The 18,933-nt window shown below is 49.3% G+C and overlaps 1 protein-coding gene across 1 annotated transcript in view; it reads right to left on the bottom strand.

The window, feature by feature from the left end:
- Nucleotides 1–1,200: 1,200 nt before the first annotated feature.
- The window catches only part of PRR12 (proline rich 12), a 29,965-nt gene continuing 12,232 nt past the window's right edge, over nt 1,201–18,933 (bottom strand). The window contains exons 7-14 of the mRNA XM_055552068.1: nt 10,909–11,025; nt 10,558–10,691; nt 9,782–10,254; nt 4,633–4,758; nt 4,444–4,541; nt 2,692–2,838; nt 2,383–2,478; nt 1,201–2,183 (exon numbers count right to left, since the gene is read on the bottom strand). Coding sequence (XP_055408043.1) covers nt 2,037–2,183; nt 2,383–2,478; nt 2,692–2,838; nt 4,444–4,541; nt 4,633–4,758; nt 9,782–10,254; nt 10,558–10,691; nt 10,909–11,025 — 1,338 coding nt within the window. The 3' untranslated portion in view covers nt 1,201–2,036. The remainder of the gene's footprint in view (nt 2,184–2,382; nt 2,479–2,691; nt 2,839–4,443; nt 4,542–4,632; nt 4,759–9,781; nt 10,255–10,557; nt 10,692–10,908; nt 11,026–18,933) is intronic.

Raw genomic sequence — 18,933 nt, 5'->3', positions numbered from 1 at the left:
TTATGATCTAGCCAATATCCAAGGTTCTAGAAGAGGGGTTCTTCCTCAGTTTCATCTCGAAGAGAATCTAGAATGCTGATAATCCACCTTACACTTCCTGTTGGGTCTCTACCCATTGACCAGCCACCCTCAACGCTGACTCCAGAGTTCTAAAATACCAATGGTCTCCTTTTGAGGATGCGTCCACGACTAGAACCATGGCTTACTCACTACCTTATAGGCTGGATTCTAGTAGACACCAGTTGACCTCCAAATTGTTAACATTCTTATTCTACAACATTGTTCCTCAAACTTGAACGCGTATTAGAATCCTCCCAGGATTTTATTTTAAAAATGGGTTCTGACTCAAGGCTGAGAAAGAACCCCAGAGTCTACATCTCTACCAGCTCTTTGAGGATTCCAGGAAGGCGTGAGAATACAGGAATTCACATTCAACTCTGCAGGCTGACCTCTAAAATGCCAACCCACTTAGGATCTTAACCCTACCTCAAGTTTGAGAACCCTCAAGCCTACCTCAGGGAGCCAAGAGAAACCTGGTTAAGTCCTGACACCCATCACGGCCTGGACTGGTTTAAAGGTAACACCTCCAAACTCATATACTTTCCCCTTCACAAAGCAGAGCTTGATTCCCCTCCTTGAGTGTGTGCTGGGCTTAACGACCCCCCTCTAATGAACAGTGTGGCAGAAGCAGTGGAGTACAGTGTCTGAGGTTAGGACGTAAAGATTAAGTGGCCTCCTCCTTGATCTCTCCTTTCAATCACGCACTCTGGGGGAAGCCAGCTGTCACGTGTGGAAGACTATTAAGCCATCCTATAGGCATAGTCCACACGGCAAGCAACTGAGGCCTCCAGCCAAGAGCCACATGAGAGAGCCACCTCAAAGCAGATCCTTCAACCCCAGTCAAACCCATGAGGGCTGCACCCTCACGACTGACCCTAATACCAGCCAACTAACTGGCTCCCAAATTCCTGAACTCAGAAACCCTATGATATAAATGTTTGTTGTTTTCAAGGTATTAAGTTTTGGGGTGGGCTAATTTGTTACACAGCAAGACATAATGGAAAACAGTGACCCCAGCCCAACCACCTTCCAGGGCTCTAGAAAAGCCACATTCCAGATTCCAGACCCTGCCCATGCCACCCCTCCCCCACCCCGCCCCACCACGCCGCAGGACAGAGGCACTCCAGCCAGCCGATAAAGTGTTTGCCGTTGGGTTTTCGTTTGGCTGGTTGTGTGTACACAGTGTATACAAGTTGAGTTGTACAGAAGCCCAAGAAAGAGCAAGAGACGAAGGGTGGTGGGGAGATGGGAGCAGAGGGATTAGAGAGAGGGAGGAGGAGGAGAAAAGACTGATAAAAAATAGAACCACATCCAGATGACAAGGGGATGGGGGTGGAGGGGGCAGACACAGACAAATCGCAGTAGAAAAGGAGTGGGAGGGGTAAAGGGAGGGGACCCTTCTCCCCCCTCCACCTCCCCAGACCCCCGCCCCAGGTATGTACAATAAATAAGATTAAAAATAATTAACAAGATGCGTTTTCCCCCTCCCACCCGACGCCAAATGCCCTGGGGAGGGAATGGCCTTTAGCAAAGATCTTGGCCTGTGAGGGAGGGCTTGCGGGGAGGGGGAAAGGGGTCCCCCAGCTCTCTGAAGCCGCCCCGCCCCCCTCAACCATACATAGACTTTTCCTATACATTATGTACAAGGTGGAGGGAGCTGGGGCTATGGCCATGGAGGCGGGGATTGGGGCAAGGTGGGGGAGGGAAACCGTTACTAAATAGACATTTATACATATATATAAATAATTTCTCTGTACACCCGACAGTGGGAGGAAAGGGGAGGGAGTGGAGAGGGCTTGGAAAGTGGGGGGAGTCGACCTCTGAACCCTGCCCTGTGGGGGGAGCACGGACACACCCTGACCAGTGACCCCCCCCCCTTCCCCAGCAACAGGGCCCAGGGGTTAACTCCTGAGGGCACAGTTCTGTCCCCATTCTCGGTTCATGGAGGAGGTGCCCCCCCCCAGGCCAGGGTGGGGTCACCCGCAGCGGCTGTGGGCCTGTGCTTGGGCCAGCAGGTCGCTGAAGGAGTCAAAGAGCTGTTCCAGCCACGGCTGATTCCGCATGCACTGCTGGACTACCTCTTCCTGCCCTAGGTCCTCTGCGCCGCCCTCGATGGCCAGGGTCTGCAGGGAATTAAACGTAGATCTGGGGTGGGAGGGGGCTGGGGGCCTCGGGGTCAGTGTCTCAGGGAAAAAGGGACTGGGAGTGGGACTCCTGGGTCTGAGGGAAGACGGGTCGGGGACCTGGACTGCCAGGGTCCAGCCAGGAGCCTGTGATGGGCAGAATCCCAGAGTGATACGTGCGGGGCGTGCATGGGCTCACCTGGTCCCGGCAGCGCAGGAAGGTGTGGTACTTATAGTGGTGGAGTGAGTGGTAGAGCGTATAGTATCCCGATTTGTCCAGTTCAACCTTGAACTCCTGGACAAGTGGAGTGGAGAGGCCTCAGCCACCCTGCCCAGCACGAGGCAGCCCCTCCTTCCACGCCCCGCCCGGACCCCGCCCTCCCGCAAGGCCCCGCCCCTGACCACACCCCTCAGGCCCCGCCCCCGACCCACACACCTCCAGTCTAGGCCCCGCCCCTGTCCCCCCACCTTCCCGTCCAGGCCCCACCTCTCTGGTTACCCATCGCACCTGGGCTCGGACCACGCTCCTCTTGAGCTTGCTAAGCGTCTTGCGGTTGTAGGGTTCCCCGGCTGGCCGCAGCCGCACAGCTCCCTCCTCGGGGGAGCCCTCCCCACTCTGCTCCACTTGCAGCTGGGGGAACGTGTGCAGGGCGTCCTGCAGGAATCCGGTGGATCAGGGGGACCTCCCTGGACCCACCCACCCCAGACCCACCCACCTCCCCGGTTCTCAGATTCCGAGTGGTCAGGTGCCTGGGTTTCACCCAGAAAACCCATCAGAAAAGACACAAGCGTTTCGGTTTCCTCCAAGGACGGCAGAAACCTAGGCCAGGCTGGTGACCCTTATCATGTGTTCTGTGGCTCAGCCCAGGCCTTCCCCAGACAGTTAACATCCCACCCAAGCTTCTAGAGTCACTTGCACGTCCTACTCAAAATTCTGAGTTGGCCTGAAACCCAGAATCCCTAACATTCACCCCAGAATTATACAACCAGACTCATATTCCATCCCATAATGCTCAGACATACCCTAATGTTCTACCATGTAAATTTTTTTTTTTTTTGGAGAGGGAGGCATGCCAACAAGACTTACAGGATCTTAGTTCCCTGACCAGGGATTGAACCTGTGCCCTCATCAGTGAAAGTATGGAGTCCTAAACACTGGACCACAGGGAATTCCCATTACAGCGGAATTTTTAATCCTAGCACAACACCTAGCCCTGTCTTCTCAGAGCCAGACGAATAGTCAATCCCAGGGTTCTCAGAGTCACCCTGACATCCCACCCAGAGTTCCTGAACCAGATTACCCCATGTTTTCACAGTCAGGCTAATATCTCAATAAGAATTTTTAGAGCTGGCCTAAAATCCATCCCAGAATTCTCAGAACTAGACTAACATCCCCCCCACAAACCTTCAGGGCCAGACTAATATTCCATGGCTGAATTCTGAGCTGTCCTGATATTTTACAGCCCAATTCTCAGCACCACACTAACATCCCCATCAGAATTCTCAGAGCCAGATTAGTGTTATCTCCCAGAATTTCCGAAGCCACCCTAACATCCCATCCCAGAAGGGAAATTACATAGACAACTTCATGCTCGAGCCTGAAATTCAAAGAGCCTGAACTGAAACATGTAAAATATCATGTATGAAAAGAGTTTCCAGTCCAGGTTCGATGCACGATACTGGATGCTTGGGGCTAGTGCACTGGGACGACCCAGAGGGAAGGTATGGGGAGGGAGGAGGGAGGAGGGTTCAGGATGGGGAACACATGTATACCTGTGGCAGATTCATTTTGATATTTGGCAAAACTAATACAATTAAGTAAAGTTTAAAAATAAAATAAAATTAAAAAAAAAAAAAAAAAAGAGCCTGAATTATGTTGACAAGAGAAGCCATCAGAATCTGGTCGACACTCTGCTCCAGCGAGCCCTGGGTCCAGGTCCTAGTTCACCTTTTGTCCCCAAATTTGTACTCCATAACCATGCTCTGCCGGGCCTGCCCAGCAGCCCAGCCCAGACCTTGACAATGACCCCTCCAGGCCATCGCAGCTTGTCTCTATCTGGGTGGGCGGATATGCTGGGCCCAGAGATCCCCATGGAACATCTCAGCCTTCCACTACTCTCCTGGCCAAGCCTGAGCCTTCCAACGATTGCCCCCTCCAGGGCCCAAAGCTCTGGGAAGGAGCACAGTGGCTGATGTGCACGTGTCTCCTCTGGGCCTGAGCTCTGGGTCCCAGACACCGCTTGCCCAGCCCCCCAAGCACCTGCAGGGCTGGGCTCAGCGACAGCCGCTTCAGGACTTTTTTCTTGTGCTCATTCAGGAGGCCATCAATCTTCCGCATGGGTGGGAGGTACAGCTCGTCTGAAAGGGGAGGAGGGACATCAGAAGAGCTTAGCCCCACGACGATACATGGTGGGAGGAAAGCAGGGGTTAGGGGTCTGGGTCCACTCACCATGTGTGTCCTCCAGGGCCTGGATCATGTCTGGGTCAAGTGCCGTGCTCACCAGCATCTCCACATAGCTTCGGTACATTTCCCGCATCGCCCGGGTCTTCAGCAGACGCCCAGGTACTGCCCGCTCTGGGGAGAAAAAAAAGGAGACATGGATCCATTATTCCAACTTCTGAGTCCACTGAGGGAAGACTCTCCAATACCAGGACAAAAACTCTAAGGGTGAATCACAGGTACCATCACAAGCTCAGCCTGGCAAGTCAGGGAAGGCTATTAAAGGTCACACAAGCACCAAATCTTGAAATCGGAAAGAGAATTCCAGGTCGGTGACCTTTGTGTTTGACCAGTTCCACAAAGTTTCTGTAAAGTCTAAAGCAGCAGCAGAATTGGTTTCCAAACCGGTGAATCAAGTCCAAGAGATCAGATCACAAAGGGCAAGGTTGAGGGAGGAGGTGGGAACTGAGACTGCAAAGGTTAGTGTAGGCCAGACCACGTGGGGCCTCCAAGATGAGGTGCAAAGGGCAGGGGCTTTTTTAGGGAGGGATCCCAGGGAGCCATGGGAGAGAGCTGTGAGCAGGGAAGGGTGAAGGTAATTGGAGAGCAACCTCTCCGAGGCCATGTTGATGGATCAGAGGGGGAGACCAGAGGCCAGGGCAATGGAGCAGCTGAGATAGAACAAGGTGGGGATGGGGCTGGAGGGACAGGTACAGAGATTTTGAGGGGCAGGAGGGCCAATCTGGGCCAGGGCTGTGGGACAGGGCAGTGGGGTGGGGACAGTTGGGGTCGGAGGGGTGGGACTGGGGGTTTCCCAGCTGCAGAGGTGAGGGAGGGGCCTGGAGGGTCTGGCCTGGTGAGCGGGTGGCTAGTGGGGCTGCATCTGAGATACAGAAACCAGGACCTGCTCCGTGAACTCTGGAAGGGGGGTGGGGGTAGGCTGGGAGGGTGGCCAGGGTAAAGAAAGGAGTCTGAGGCTCATGGAAGTGGAGGGAGCTGGCCAAGTGAGAGGTACGGAAGGTCAAGCAACAGGATGGAAGACCGTCTTCTTACTTTTTGTAGCGCATGCCACCTGGCTCATGGGATCTTAGTTACCTGACCAGGGATGGTACCCGGGCTCCTGTGGTGAAATCTCAGAGTCCTAACCAGAGAATCCCCCAAGGATAGCACTGGAGGGACACCCACTAGCAACTCAAGAAGGAGTAGCGGGGAGAAAACAGAAGCAGGGGGCCCACGCATGAGAAGACCCCAAAAAATCCCTTAGGAAGAGGACCGAGAAATGGCCGCCTGATTTATCCACATGGACGGTCCTCGCTGACAGCAGTTTCAAGAGCCCAGAGTGACCACCTGGCAGCAGAAGTTAGACGCCGTCAAGCCTCGGCCTGAACCTTCCTATGGCTCCTGTCTCGCTCGTAATAAAATCCTGCCAGTAGGGCTGCAAAGTCCCAAGTTCCTTGTCTCTCCAGGATCTGGTCTTGTTCCTTTTCTGCCCTCACTTCCTCCAGCGCCTGGCCTCTTTCCTGATCCTCAGACACACCCAGTCCAGAATGTTCTCTCCCCTAATGTCACACCACCCCAGCCCTGTTGCATTCAGATCTTGGCTCCAATGTCACTTCCAGAAACCTTCCCCTACTCCCCCCTCTCCTGAAAATAATCACCCAGGATCCCACTCGGATCCTGTTTACCAGATTTATTTTTCTCTACTGCCCTTAATCCCAACCAGCCTTACACTGATGATTTTTCATAGTTTTCTATGAAATTCTATTACATAACATCTTTATCTGATCGACTACCCCAGAGAGACTGTAAACTCCCATGGGGATACATGTTTTTGTCTACTCTGTTCACGCTTAGAACCCCCAGTTCATGGCACATAGTAGGTGTTCAATTAACATCTGCAGAAAGGGGCTGAGAAAGCCAGATTGAGAGTGGACTAAAGGAAGGGAGGGCACAGCCCCTTTTTAGAACTTTCATTGTGAATCCAAGGAGACACATCAGCTTCTAGCACAAGGAGAGTCACCAGTCTTAGACGAGTGAGAGGGTTGGTCTGAGGTCTCCTTGTCTGGGCAAAACCTTCAGGGCACCGAGACAGGAGTCAGGCTCACCCTGCCCTGGAGGGGCTCCTGGTCAAATGGGGTGAATGGACAAAGAACCAGACTGAGAGAAAGATACTGACCCTTGGCTGGGGAACAGCTTCCCCAAAGGGTGTAGAATTTAGTTTCTCCCATTTCATAGGTTCAGAAAATTCTGGGCTGTCCATATAGGTTCACAGCAGCAGTAGCCAAAAAGTGGAAACAGCCCAAATGCCCATCAACCAGTCCATAAATAAAATGTGCCATATCCAAGCTATGGAATAGTATTTGGCCATAAAAAAGAATGAACTACTATAAACAACTATGTATAATAATAAATAAGCTACAGGGATATACTGTACAGCACAGGGAACATAGCCAATATTTTATAATAAGTTTAAATGGAGTATAATAAAAATATTGAACCACTATATTGTACACCTGAAACTAGTATTGTAAATCAACTGTAGTTCAATTAGAAAAAAAAAGAATGAAGTACTGATACACACTACAACATGGATAAACATCAAAAACACGCTAAGCAAAGTTGCTAGTCCTTCAGGAGTGCACATAGTGTGATATCCCTTACATGAAATATACAGAATAGGCAAATCTATAGAAATTAGTAAATTACTGGTTGCTTAGGGATGAAGAAGGGGAATAAGGGAAGTGATGGACAAAGGAAGCAGAGTGTCTTTTAGGGGCAATGAAAATATTCTAAAGTTGATTGCCAGATGGATACACAGCTCTGACTACACTAAAAGTCAAAGAATTAAACTGTTTTAAGAAATAAAAGTCCTGCAAATCTGGGCCTTTGGTTAAGCTCCTCCCTTGCCAGCATCTTCCCCTGACCCAGCTGTAACCGACCAAGGGTGCCTCCACCTGGTCAGAGTGAGCCCACCGCCCACAGAAGACTGGATTTCCCAGGCTCCTTTGCAGCTAGGTGTGGCCATGTGACGAGTTCTGGCCAGTGGGATGAAAAGGAGACAGGATGTGGGCCATTCCCAGGTCTGGCACTGAGCTGGAGGTCAGTCATACCCTGCCCTTGGGTCCTTTCCTACTGGCAGGACTGCAGCTGTGGGGCTGCTGGGCTATGCCTCTCACCACGTGCTTGACGATAGCAAGCTTGGGGGCGGCAGAGCAACAAGAGGAAAAGAAACCCAGACCTGGACAACCTTGAGAGGAGCCTCTTATTCTCCACAAATCTACTTCATCAGGACTTCAATGGAAAGAGAATTAACTCCATCTCTCTCATTTGACTGACTAGCTCTATGTTTAGCCTCCATTAAAACAGCTACCCCTGCACTACACCTCAAAGAGTAGGTGACCTTGGGCAAGTCATGGCACCTCCCAGGGCCTCAGTGTTCTCATCTTTAAAATAAGGATAATATGAGGTGGATGAAACTGGAGCCTATTATACAGAGTGAAGTAAGCCAGAAAGAAAAACACCAATACAGTATACTAACGCATATATATGGAATTTAGAAAGATGGTAACAATAACCCTGTGTACGAGACAGCAAAAGAGACACTGATGTATAGAACAGTCTTATGGACTCTGTGAGAGAGGGAGAGGGTGGGAAGATTTGAGAGAATGGCATTGAAACATGTAAAATATCATGCATGAAACGAGTTGCCAGTCCAGGTTCGATGCACGATACTGGATGCTTGGGGCTGGTGCACTGGGATGACCCAGAGGGATGGAATGGGGAGGGAGAAGGGAGGAGGGTTCAGGATGGGGAACACATGTATAACCGTGGTGGATTCATTTTGATATTTGGCAAAACTAATACAATTATGTAAAGTTTAAAAATAAAATAAAATTAAAAAAAATGAAAAATAAAATGAGGATAATAAATAAATTAATTTAAAAATTGTTGAAAATAAAATGAGGCTAGGGACTTCCCTGGTGGTCCAGTGGCTAAGACTCCCATTGTAGGGGGCCTGGGTTTGCACTCTGGCTGGGGAACTAAGATCCCACATGCCATAACCAAACCCTGGTGCAGCCAAATAAATGAAATAATAAATATTTTAAAATGAAATGAGAATTCTAAAGTACCTAACCCCACAGGGTTTATCTACAGATAAAATGAGCCAATGTGTAAAATGCTTAAAATGACGCCTGTCACTTAAAAGAACTAAGTCAGCTATTATATTTTTATACATATGTGCAGATATATTTTTGTTGTTCCTGTCATAATAAACCAGACATCATTCTAAGCAATGGAGCTCCCATCTGGTGCCCACTATAGTCGAGTACCCTCCTACATGCTTTACTGTGAATTTTTTTTACTTTACTTGACTTTATTATTAACCCATTTTACAGGTGAGGTCACTGAGGTGCTGCCACCTGTTTCCTAGAATTACCCAGCGGGTCATAGGGAACATCACTGTCTCTGGGCTTCCAGGATAGATGCTGGTCCCCAGTGCTCCTCAGAACCTGCTTACGCGTGTGCATGCTCAGATGCTTCAGTCAACTCTTTGCAACTTGCAACTCCTGGACTCTTTGCAACTCTATGGACTATAGCCCACCAGGCTCCTCTGTCGATGGGATTCTACAGGCAAGAACAGTGGAGTGGGTTGTCATGCCGTCCTCCATGGGATCTTCCCGACTCAGGGATCGAACCCCTGTCTCTTAGGTCTCCTGCACTGCAGGCAGATTCTTTACCCACTGAGCCACCTGGGAAGCCCGAGAACGTGCCTGTTCTGAGACAAAACAGTGTGGAGGCACAGCCTGAGACTCTGCTGGATGCAAGCCAACTCAGGTGGGATTCCACACCCAGCTGTGCTGAACTCTCCCCATGTCAGTTTGCTCACCTGTATTTGAGGATAATATGGAGTATCTACTTCATAGGGCCACGGTAAAAAAATCAAGCAAGTTAACATGTATAAACAACTTATGGGACAGCCTGTCACGTGGTTAGGTGCCAGATAACCGTCAGCTATGGCTATGATTTTTAACTTATTACTACTATGACTGTCTGCTGACGCTGCCTGGAGCCCTCTGTATAATAACCACCCATGCCTCTTTCTGAAAACCATGGGGTCACCTCCCCACCAGCCCAACGACTGCTGATGGCCCCTTACCGTCCTCACTGGGGGCCCCGGGGGACGACTCCGAGTCCGAGGAGCTGCCCGGTGGGCCCCCGCCCGCCGAGGCGTTGCCCGCCGCCTCCTTCAGCCACTTCTTCCTCTTCTTAGGGGGCGGCTCAGCCTTCACCTTGGTGGGTCGGGACTTGGGCAGCCGGGAGGTGGCGGGCTGGCCCGTGGTGAGGTTCCGATCTGGCCGAATCTGCCGGCCACCCATGCCCCGCTCGCCCCGCAGCGGCCGTTCCACGCGCGTTGCCCTCTCTTTCTCCTTTTCCTTCTCAACAGGCCGTGGTGGCGAGGGCTTCGCGGGGGCAGGGGGCTCAGGCACGGCCGTGTCAGTTGTCTGCTCGGGGGCCTTCTCCGACGTTGTCTTATCAGGGTTCTCAGGCTTAGGAGGTGGTACCGGGGCCTTGGGGGGCGGTGCAGAGCTACCCCCAGCGGACACGGGGCCCTTGGCCTGCCCAGAGCGCCTGGAAGGAGACATAGATGGGACAGTGCTCAGCAGCCCCCGAAACCCAAATTGTCCCCCTTGGGGTACCCGAGCCCCCACTACCTAGCCCACAGCTGAAAGCACAGACTCTTACGGAGCTGGTTTCTGTCCCCGTCTCTCTGAGGTCCCCACTCTCAGGGTCTCTGCACCCCCTTCCGGACGCTTGCTTAGAAGCATTTTGTACTTTAAAATGGTTGATCTTATGTTATGTCAATATCCCAGTATGTTTCACCCCTAGGCCTGTTGGCCCCGCCCACGACCTGCCCCGCGGCCTCCAAGGTACCTGACAGGCACTGGGGGCCGGTGCCAAGGTTTCCGAGCACAGACCCTCACGTAATCCTTCTTGTTGACGTTTTCCAGGAACTTGACGTACAGGCGCTGGTACCGGTTTTTGGCGTCCCCGAAGTATCCCAAATACTACGAAAGGAAAGGAGTACGTGAAGAACTCCGTCCACCGCAGATGGGCAACCCAACACCCAGCACTCCCAGCCCCGCCCTGCGCTACCGTGGTAGCCTGCCGGGGGCTGGAGAGCCCCTTCGGGACGCCTCTTAGACCCACAGTAAATCAGAATCATGTGTGAGGAGGGCCCCGGCTCCCCCCGCCCCTGGCCCTCGCTCTCCTCTGCAGGCTCACATTACTGGTGGCACAAAACTGCCGCTGTCCATCCTTGATCTCCGGAGTGAATTTCTGCAGCAGCGCCTTCTGGACTCGCCAGATGGGTGGGGGCTCGCGCCCGGTCTGCAAGGCCAGCTGAGGGGGGGGCACAGCAAGACCGCAGGGTCAACCCCCACCCCGGCCCTTCCAGACCCAATTCCTGACCTCTCTCCTCCCTCCACACCCCCTTAAGAGAAAAGACATCGTCGTCAACAAGAATCAACCAAGACGCAGCTGATGGGTATCTTTGGCTTCCTGATGCTCTCAGCTCTGGGGCTGCAGCTTCCATCTTGCCCTGCCTTCCTACAGCTCACCCAACAGAGCTTCTCTGACTTGCCATGGAGTTCCCTCCCAATAAACCGAATACACCTAAATACACCTAAATACACCATACAGCATAGCTTCGCCCAGCCTGCCTTAAATGTTCTCAGAACACTAAGTCATCTAACACAAAACCTATTTTATAATAAAGTGTAAAGTACCTCATGTAATTTATTGAATATTGGACTGAAAGTGAAAAACAGAATGGTTGTCTGGATACAGGAGGCTTGAAAGTGTATCACTTGTTTACCCTTGTGATTAACTGCGTGGCTGACCGTGAACTGGAGGTTTCTGTTGCTCCCTGCTACTGCCCACCATCATAAGAGTATCAAAGCGTGTATCATTAGCCCACGAATAGAAAAGAATTCAAAATTAAATGTGTATTGCATTTGCATCACCGTCAAATTGGAAAATCCTGAACTGAACCACTGAGGACAATGTGTATTTCCAACCGGCCTGTTCGTTCTATTGTTTTTTGTTTGTTTCATTGTATTGAAGTATAGTTGATTTACAATGTTGCACTAATTTCTGCAGTACAGCAAAGTGACTCAGTTACACATATTCTTTTTTATATTCATTCCCATTATGGTTTTTCACAGGACACTGAATATAGTTCCCAGTGCTATACAGTAGGACCTTGTAGTTTATCCATCCGATATACAACAGTTTACATCTGGTAATCCCAGACTCCCCATCCTTCCCTCCGCACCCACCACCCCCTTGGCAATCACAAGTCTGCTCTCTCTGTCTGTGATTCTGTTTCTGCTTTGTAGTTAAATTCACTTGTGTCGTATTGTAGATTCTACAAGCAAGTGTTTTCACATGGTATTTGTCTTTGATTTACTTCACTCAGTATGATAATCTCTAGTTCCATTCACGCTGTTACAAATAGGCCGTTCATTCTGTGCTACCAGATTTTACTTATCATAGCTTTACCGTGTGATTGTGGTTGTCGTTCAGTCATATCCAACTCTTTGCGACCCCATGGACTGCAGCATGCCAGGCTTCCCTGTCCTTCACCATCTCCCGGAGCTTGCTCACACTCATGTCCATTGTGTCGTTGATGCCATCCAACCATCTCATCCTCTGTTGCCCTCTTCTCTTGCCCTCAGTCTTTCCCAGCCTCAGAGTTTTTTCCAATGACTTGGCTTTTCACGTCAGGTGGTCAAAGTACTGAAGTTTCAGCTTCAGCATCAGTCCTTCTAATGAGTATTCAGGGCTGATTTTCTTTTTAGGATGGACTGGATTGATCTCCTTGCAGTCCTGCAGTCCAAGGGACTCTCAAGAGTCTTCTCCAGCACCACAATTTGAAAACAACAATTCTTTGGCACTCAGCCTTCTTTATGGTCCAACTCTCACATCTATCTGTACATGACTACTGGAAAAACCACAGCTTTGACTAGATGGACCTTTGTCAGCAAAATGATGTCTCTGCTTTTTAATACGCTGTCTAGGTTTGTCATAGCTTTCCTTTCAAGGAGCAAACGCCTTTTAATTTCCTGGCTGCAATCACTGTACAAAGTGATTTTGGAGCCCAAGAAAATAAAATCTGTCACTATTTCCACTTTTTCCCCATGTATTTGCCAGGAAGTGATGGGACTGGATGCCATGATCTTCGTTTTTTGAATGTTGACTTTTAAGCCAGATTTTTCACTCTCCTCTTTTACTCTCATCAAGAGGCTCTTTAGTTCCTCTTCGCTTTCTGCCATTACATATCATCTGCGTATCTGAGGTTGCTGATATTTCTCCTGACAATCTTAAGTCCCCCTTATGATTCACTTAGCCTGGCATTTCACATGATGTACTCTGCATATAGGTTAAATAAGCAGGGTGACAATATATAGCCTTGATGAACTTCTGTCTCAATTTTGAAGGAGTCTATTGTTCCGTGTCCGGTTCTGACTTGACCTGCATATATGTTTCTCAGGAGGCAGTTAAGGTGGTCTGGTATTCCCATCACTTTAACAATTTTCCACAGTCTGTTGTGATCCACACAGTCAAAGGCTTTAATATAGTCAATGAAGCAGAAGTAGATATTTTTCTGGAATTCCTTTACTTTTTCTATGATCCAACAGATGTTGGCAATTTGATCTCTGGTTCCTTTGCCTTTTCTATATCCAGCTTGTACATCTGAAAGTTCTCGGTTCACGTACTGTTTGGAGCCTAGCTTGAAGGTTTTTGAGCAATACCTTGCTAGCATATGAAATGAGCACAATTGTACGGTAGTTTAAACTTTCTTTGGAATGAAAACTGTCCTTTTCCAATCCTGCTGTGTTTTCCAAATTTGCTGATATACTGAGTGCAGCACTTTCACAGCATCATCTTTTAGGATTTTTAAATAGCTCAACTGGAATTCTATCACCTCCACTAGCTTTGTTCATAGTGATGCTTCCTAAGGCCCACTTGACTTCACACTCCAGGGTGCCTGGCTCTAGATGAGTGACCACACCATTGTGGTTATCCGGGTTATTAAGACCCTTTTTTGTATAGTTCTTCATGTATTCTTGCCACCTCTTCTTAATCTCTCCTGCTTCTGTTAGGTCCTTGCTGTTTCTGTCCTTTATTGTGACCATCCTTGCATGAAATGCTCCCTCGGTATCTCCAATTTTCTTGACGAGATCTCTAGTCTTTCCCATTCTACTGTTTTCCTGTTTCTTTGCATTGTTCGCTTAAGAAGGCTTTCTTATTTCTCCTTGCTATTTTCTGGAACTCTGCATTCAGTTGATGTATCTTTCCCTTTCTCCTCTGCCTTTCACTTCTGTTCTTTTCTATTATTTGTAAGGTCTCCTCGGAGAACCACTTTGCCTTCTTCCATTTCTTTTTCTTTGGGATGGTTTTAGTCACTGTCTCTTATACAGTGTTAGGAACCTCCATCCATAGTTCTTCAGGCACTCCGTCTACCAGATCTAGTTCCCTGAATCTATTCTGGAACAAGCCATCTGCAGGACTCAAAGAAATGACAGAATCTGAGCACTCACCCACCCACCGTCTTCTAGATATGGTGATGGGGACCATGGTAAGGCAGAGAACAAGGCTGACAAAGCCTTTTTCGGGGTCGTCATTACAGACATAATAAGACAAGCAAAGAAACAAAACAGGGTGAGGTAGTGGCTTGTGCCTAGAATAGATGCGTGGCAGGTTACCTGAGACCATTTATTTCATCAGCCTGGCCACTGCAGGGCAGGACAGTGACACAAAGGCTCCCCAATCTACACTCCCCTCAGCATACTCAGACCCCCATCCCCAAACCCAAGGCTTATGTATCCCAGTAGGGCACTGAGAACAAAGGATGTCAGGCCCAGAATCTGATCTCAGGGAGTAAGAGGGGTACCTGGGAACCAGGCTTGGGCATAAAAAAAATAACAGCACAAGTAATAAATGTGCTGATGGCAGGTGTCCCAGAAGCCTAGAAGGACTCTGGACTCAGGCTCAATCCAAGAATGCTTCCTTGAGGAAGTGACACCTAAATGAGGCTGTGTCTCCCATGAGGGGGCTGGGTGATGACCAGGGACTGCCAGGTAACATGTAGGACAGCTATGGCTCTAGAAAAGAGCAACTGACAGGCATCAGTAAGTAAAGAATAAGAACCCAGTGGGAAATATGCACTGGGCTTTGTGATAACCCGGAGATGAATGACAGGCAAGCCCTGGCATTCAAAGACTCCACAGTCAAGTGATAAACAGGATTCAGACGATAACGCCAGTGGATTGATCATGGCTGCCCTGAGCACTAGGCTCAGGAGCAGCGAGTGCTGGGATCAGCGAGTGATGTCTGCCGCTGACAGCAGGTGCAGCTCAGAAGCCTGAATGCCACGTACTGGTTCCCTACTCTTGGTTTTTGGTCAAATGTTTTCACGTCCACGAATTTTTGTATCCTTCAGATCAGCCAGGGGAACAGAAAGGAGGAGTTAAAACAACTGAATGAAAATGAGGACCAGAGAGGTTCTTGGCTGCAATCTCATTGCATAGAATAAGGCAGAAAAGGAAAAAAAAAGAAAAAGGAGGCAGGATGAGACAGGGCTGTAGACCTCTCACCCCAAGTGCTTTCCCCAAGGATACCAGTTTTCAATCCTCACTCCTGGGTCCTCAGGTCAGAAGTCCGAAGATCAAAAAGTCTATTTCCCATCCTTTTCAAGGACTGAAAAGTCCATTTACATCCTGCCTGCTCCAAAACCTTCCACCAGGGCCTCCAAAGCACATTTCACAGCCTGGCATAGAGACAGCCTCAGTTTCCTTTCCTTTCTTCCATCCCAGGCCATCCTGGGGTGGCCCTCAAAGCTCAGCACCCAAAGCCCAGACTCTCTGACTTTCAAGTCTCTGAATATGCAGGGGCCCCTGACTAGGGGTGCCTTTTTTCCCCTCTCATTGTGGATATAACGTTCCTTGTTCCAGTTCTCAGATGTTTTTGAAAAAAATCCATTAGAGCACCTCTTCCTCTGTCTCTTGCCACTGCCAATCTCCTTTCTCTAAGGAGCCAGCTATTTCTCTTAACTGGACGTGGGGCCCTCAACTCACCACATCCCCATTGGGCTTGGCTTCTTTCCCCAAACCACTCTTCCTCCCAGGATCCCACCATCCCCCAATCATCCAGGCCCTGGCAACATCCTCCTTGCCTTCTCCCTAACCAGGGTCCGTTAGTCCCAAAGCCACGTCTTTCCTTTCGCCATGTCAATCAAATCACAGACCACACCCACTTCCCCTAAGTGGGAAAGTTGCCCCACCCATGGTCCCCATTCCACAGAAGCCACAGCTGATTGGAGACCTGACAAGGGCAGCCAATCAGCAGGCACACCATGAACCTCATCTTTACTTCAAATGCTGTGCTGGACCAATCAGATTGTCTTCTGGGAAACTGAATGGTGACCAGCTGAGACAAGGGGAGTAAGCAACAGGATATGAGTAAGGTAGAGGCACCCAGCTTGGGCATTAAGGAGAAAGCTACAGGGTCAGACACAGGGTAGTCTGTCACAGAACTGAGGCAGTGGACAGACTGTCAACGGGGCTGCAGTTTCCCAGCCACCTCCCTGATGGCCGGGGCAGAGAAGCAGCCAGACAACCCAGAGCAGATTCTCAAGCAAGGACCCCCTGATCTCACCCCAGCATGATCTGGACTCTGCCCACCTTCCCAGCCTCGGCTCCTGCTGTCCAGACACTTAAGCCCTTGCTTCCATCCCAACACATCACATAGACATGCCTCACCACAGGGCCTTTGCACAGACCATTCCCTCTGCCTGGACTGCCCTCCACATACTTTTCTCTATCCAATAAACTTACATGCTCAGAGATTAGCTCCTGGTAAATCTTCAGCATTCCTAAGGACTGGGAGTTAATATTCTCATGCCCATTTTACAGGTGGGGAAACTGAAGCAGAGAGGGCTGTTAACCCTATACTGTCCAGTTCAGTAAGCCCTCCCCACACGTGGCTCTTGAGCACTTGAAACCCAGTTCATCTGAATCAACGTTCTGTAAGTGTAAAATATAGTCTGGATTTCAAAGACTTGGTAAACAAGAAAGACCATAAAACAACTCACTAACTCTTCCTAAACTGTCCAGAAACTAAATATTTTAGATGTACTGGGTTAAAGAAAACCCTATGGCTAACCTCACACATCTTTTAACTTTTTTTGAAGAAGTGTAGATGTAAGAAAATTTTAAAAGAAGAACATGGCTTGTATGATTATTTATACTGGGCTGCCCTTGTTTTACCATAAACTATGGCCAGTGGCCCATTTTTATAAATCTATGAGTTAAGAATGGTTTCTACTTTAAAGGATTGTGAAAAAGAAAATCAAAACCCAAACAAAACCAAAAGAATACCTAGCAGACACCATAAGCCGCTTGCAAAGCTTGAAGTATTTATTATATGTGTGCTGTGCTTAGCCGCTCAGTCGTGTCCAACTCTTTGTGACCCCATGGACTGTAGCCTACCAGGCTCCTCTGTCCCTGGGATTCTCCAGGCAAGAATACTGGAGTGGGTGGCCATGCCCTGCTCCACAGGATCTTCCCAACCCAGGGATCGAGCCCAGGTTTCTAGCCTTTCACAAAAAAAGTTTGCCAAGCTCTACATTAGAGATTTGCCCAAGATCACTGAGATGAACAATAGAAGCAAAGTTCTGTTTTGTTTTTATTTGGCTGTGTGGCCATGAGGCATGTGGGATCTGTTACCTGACCAGGGATCGAACCTGTGGTCTCTGCACTGAGAGTGTGGTGTCTTAACCGCTGGACCACTAGGGAAGTCCCAGAAGCAATGTTTACAGGGTGCTTTCGACATGCCATCCACAGTCAGAACACCAGACAGGCTGTAACACCTGAGTCCTCACATTGTATGAAGGAATGCTAACACAATCAGCTCCCATTTTACAGATGAGGAAACTGAGGCTTGGGACGGTCAAACCCTAGTCCAGCTTGGAAATGGCACGGATTCAAGCCAATCAGTTTTTCGCCAAAGCTGGGCTCTTAATAACCATGCTGCCAGCCCGCCCGGACTCCAGAGACACGAACAAGTCCTCATCTGTACGAGTGGCTCAATCCTTGCTCTCTGAGTTCCCCATCAGAACACATACCTGTGTTGTATTTTAAGCATCTGAGTCCTTGGCTGGCCCCCTCTCCTGCCCCATGCCAGCTGGGAGGTGGTGTCAGATGGCCCTGGCTCCAATCCTGGCTTGGCACTCGCCAGCCAAATGATTCCCTTACCCTGAATGTGAACTTCCTCATCTGTAAACTGGGGATGGTCAGGGTCCCAGAGCCTGGCTCATCTGGTCCAGTACTGGGTGCCCAGAGGCACTACCAGTGTTTGCTAGAATTCTAATACCCAGAGAACAGCTGACCCTGGTGCTGAGAGCATGGGCTCCCAGGGCCAGTAACTGTATCCAGGTCCCAAGCTGCAAAAGCCTGGAAAAGCCACTTTAATGCTCTGAGCCTCAGTTTCCTTCCCTGTAAAAGAAGAATAGTAATCCTTATAAAAAAAGTGATTACAAAGATAAAATTTACAAGTGGGGGCAATGGTGTGCATGACAATGTGAAAATACTTCATGCCACTGAATGGTACACTTAAAAATGGTTAAAACAAGGACTTCCCTGATAGTCCAGTGGTTAAGACTCAGTGCTTCCACTGCAGGGGGTGCGTGGGTTCAATCCCTGGTCAGAGAACTAAGATTCCACATACCGTGTGGCATGGCCCCCTCCCAAGGAAAAAAAAAATGGTTAAAATGATAAACTTCATGATATGTACCGGTTATCATGATTAAAGAAAAAAAAAACAAAAACAAATTAAATCCTGAATGTGATGCATCCCGAATCCTAAACCCTGGACTTCCCTGGTGGCCCAGTGGTTAAGAATTCACCTGCCAACGCATGGGACCCAGGTTTGATCCCTGGTCCAGGAAGATCCTACATGTCACGGAGCAACTAAGCCCATGTTCCACAACTACTGACCCTGAGCTCCCGAGCCCATGCTCCGCAACAAGATAGCCACAACTAGAGAAAGCCCACATGCAGCAAAGAAAGGCCAGTGCAGCCAAAAATAAACCAAAAAAAAAAAAAAAAGCCTATCCCCTGAGAACTGGTAGCAGTTCCCATCACTGCTGTTCATTTGACATCTCCATCACTTGTCCCAGCTGATGGCCAGAGTCTCAGAAATCTTGACGTCAAATGAAACAATGTGCACAGGGCACTAGCAGAGTGA

Source organism: Bubalus kerabau, chromosome 17 (genome assembly GCF_029407905.1).
Source record: "Bubalus kerabau isolate K-KA32 ecotype Philippines breed swamp buffalo chromosome 17, PCC_UOA_SB_1v2, whole genome shotgun sequence".
NCBI lineage: Eukaryota > Metazoa > Chordata > Mammalia > Artiodactyla > Bovidae > Bubalus > Bubalus kerabau.
Note: the sequence above shows the minus strand (reverse complement) of the source record. Positions and strands in the feature narration are given on the sequence as shown.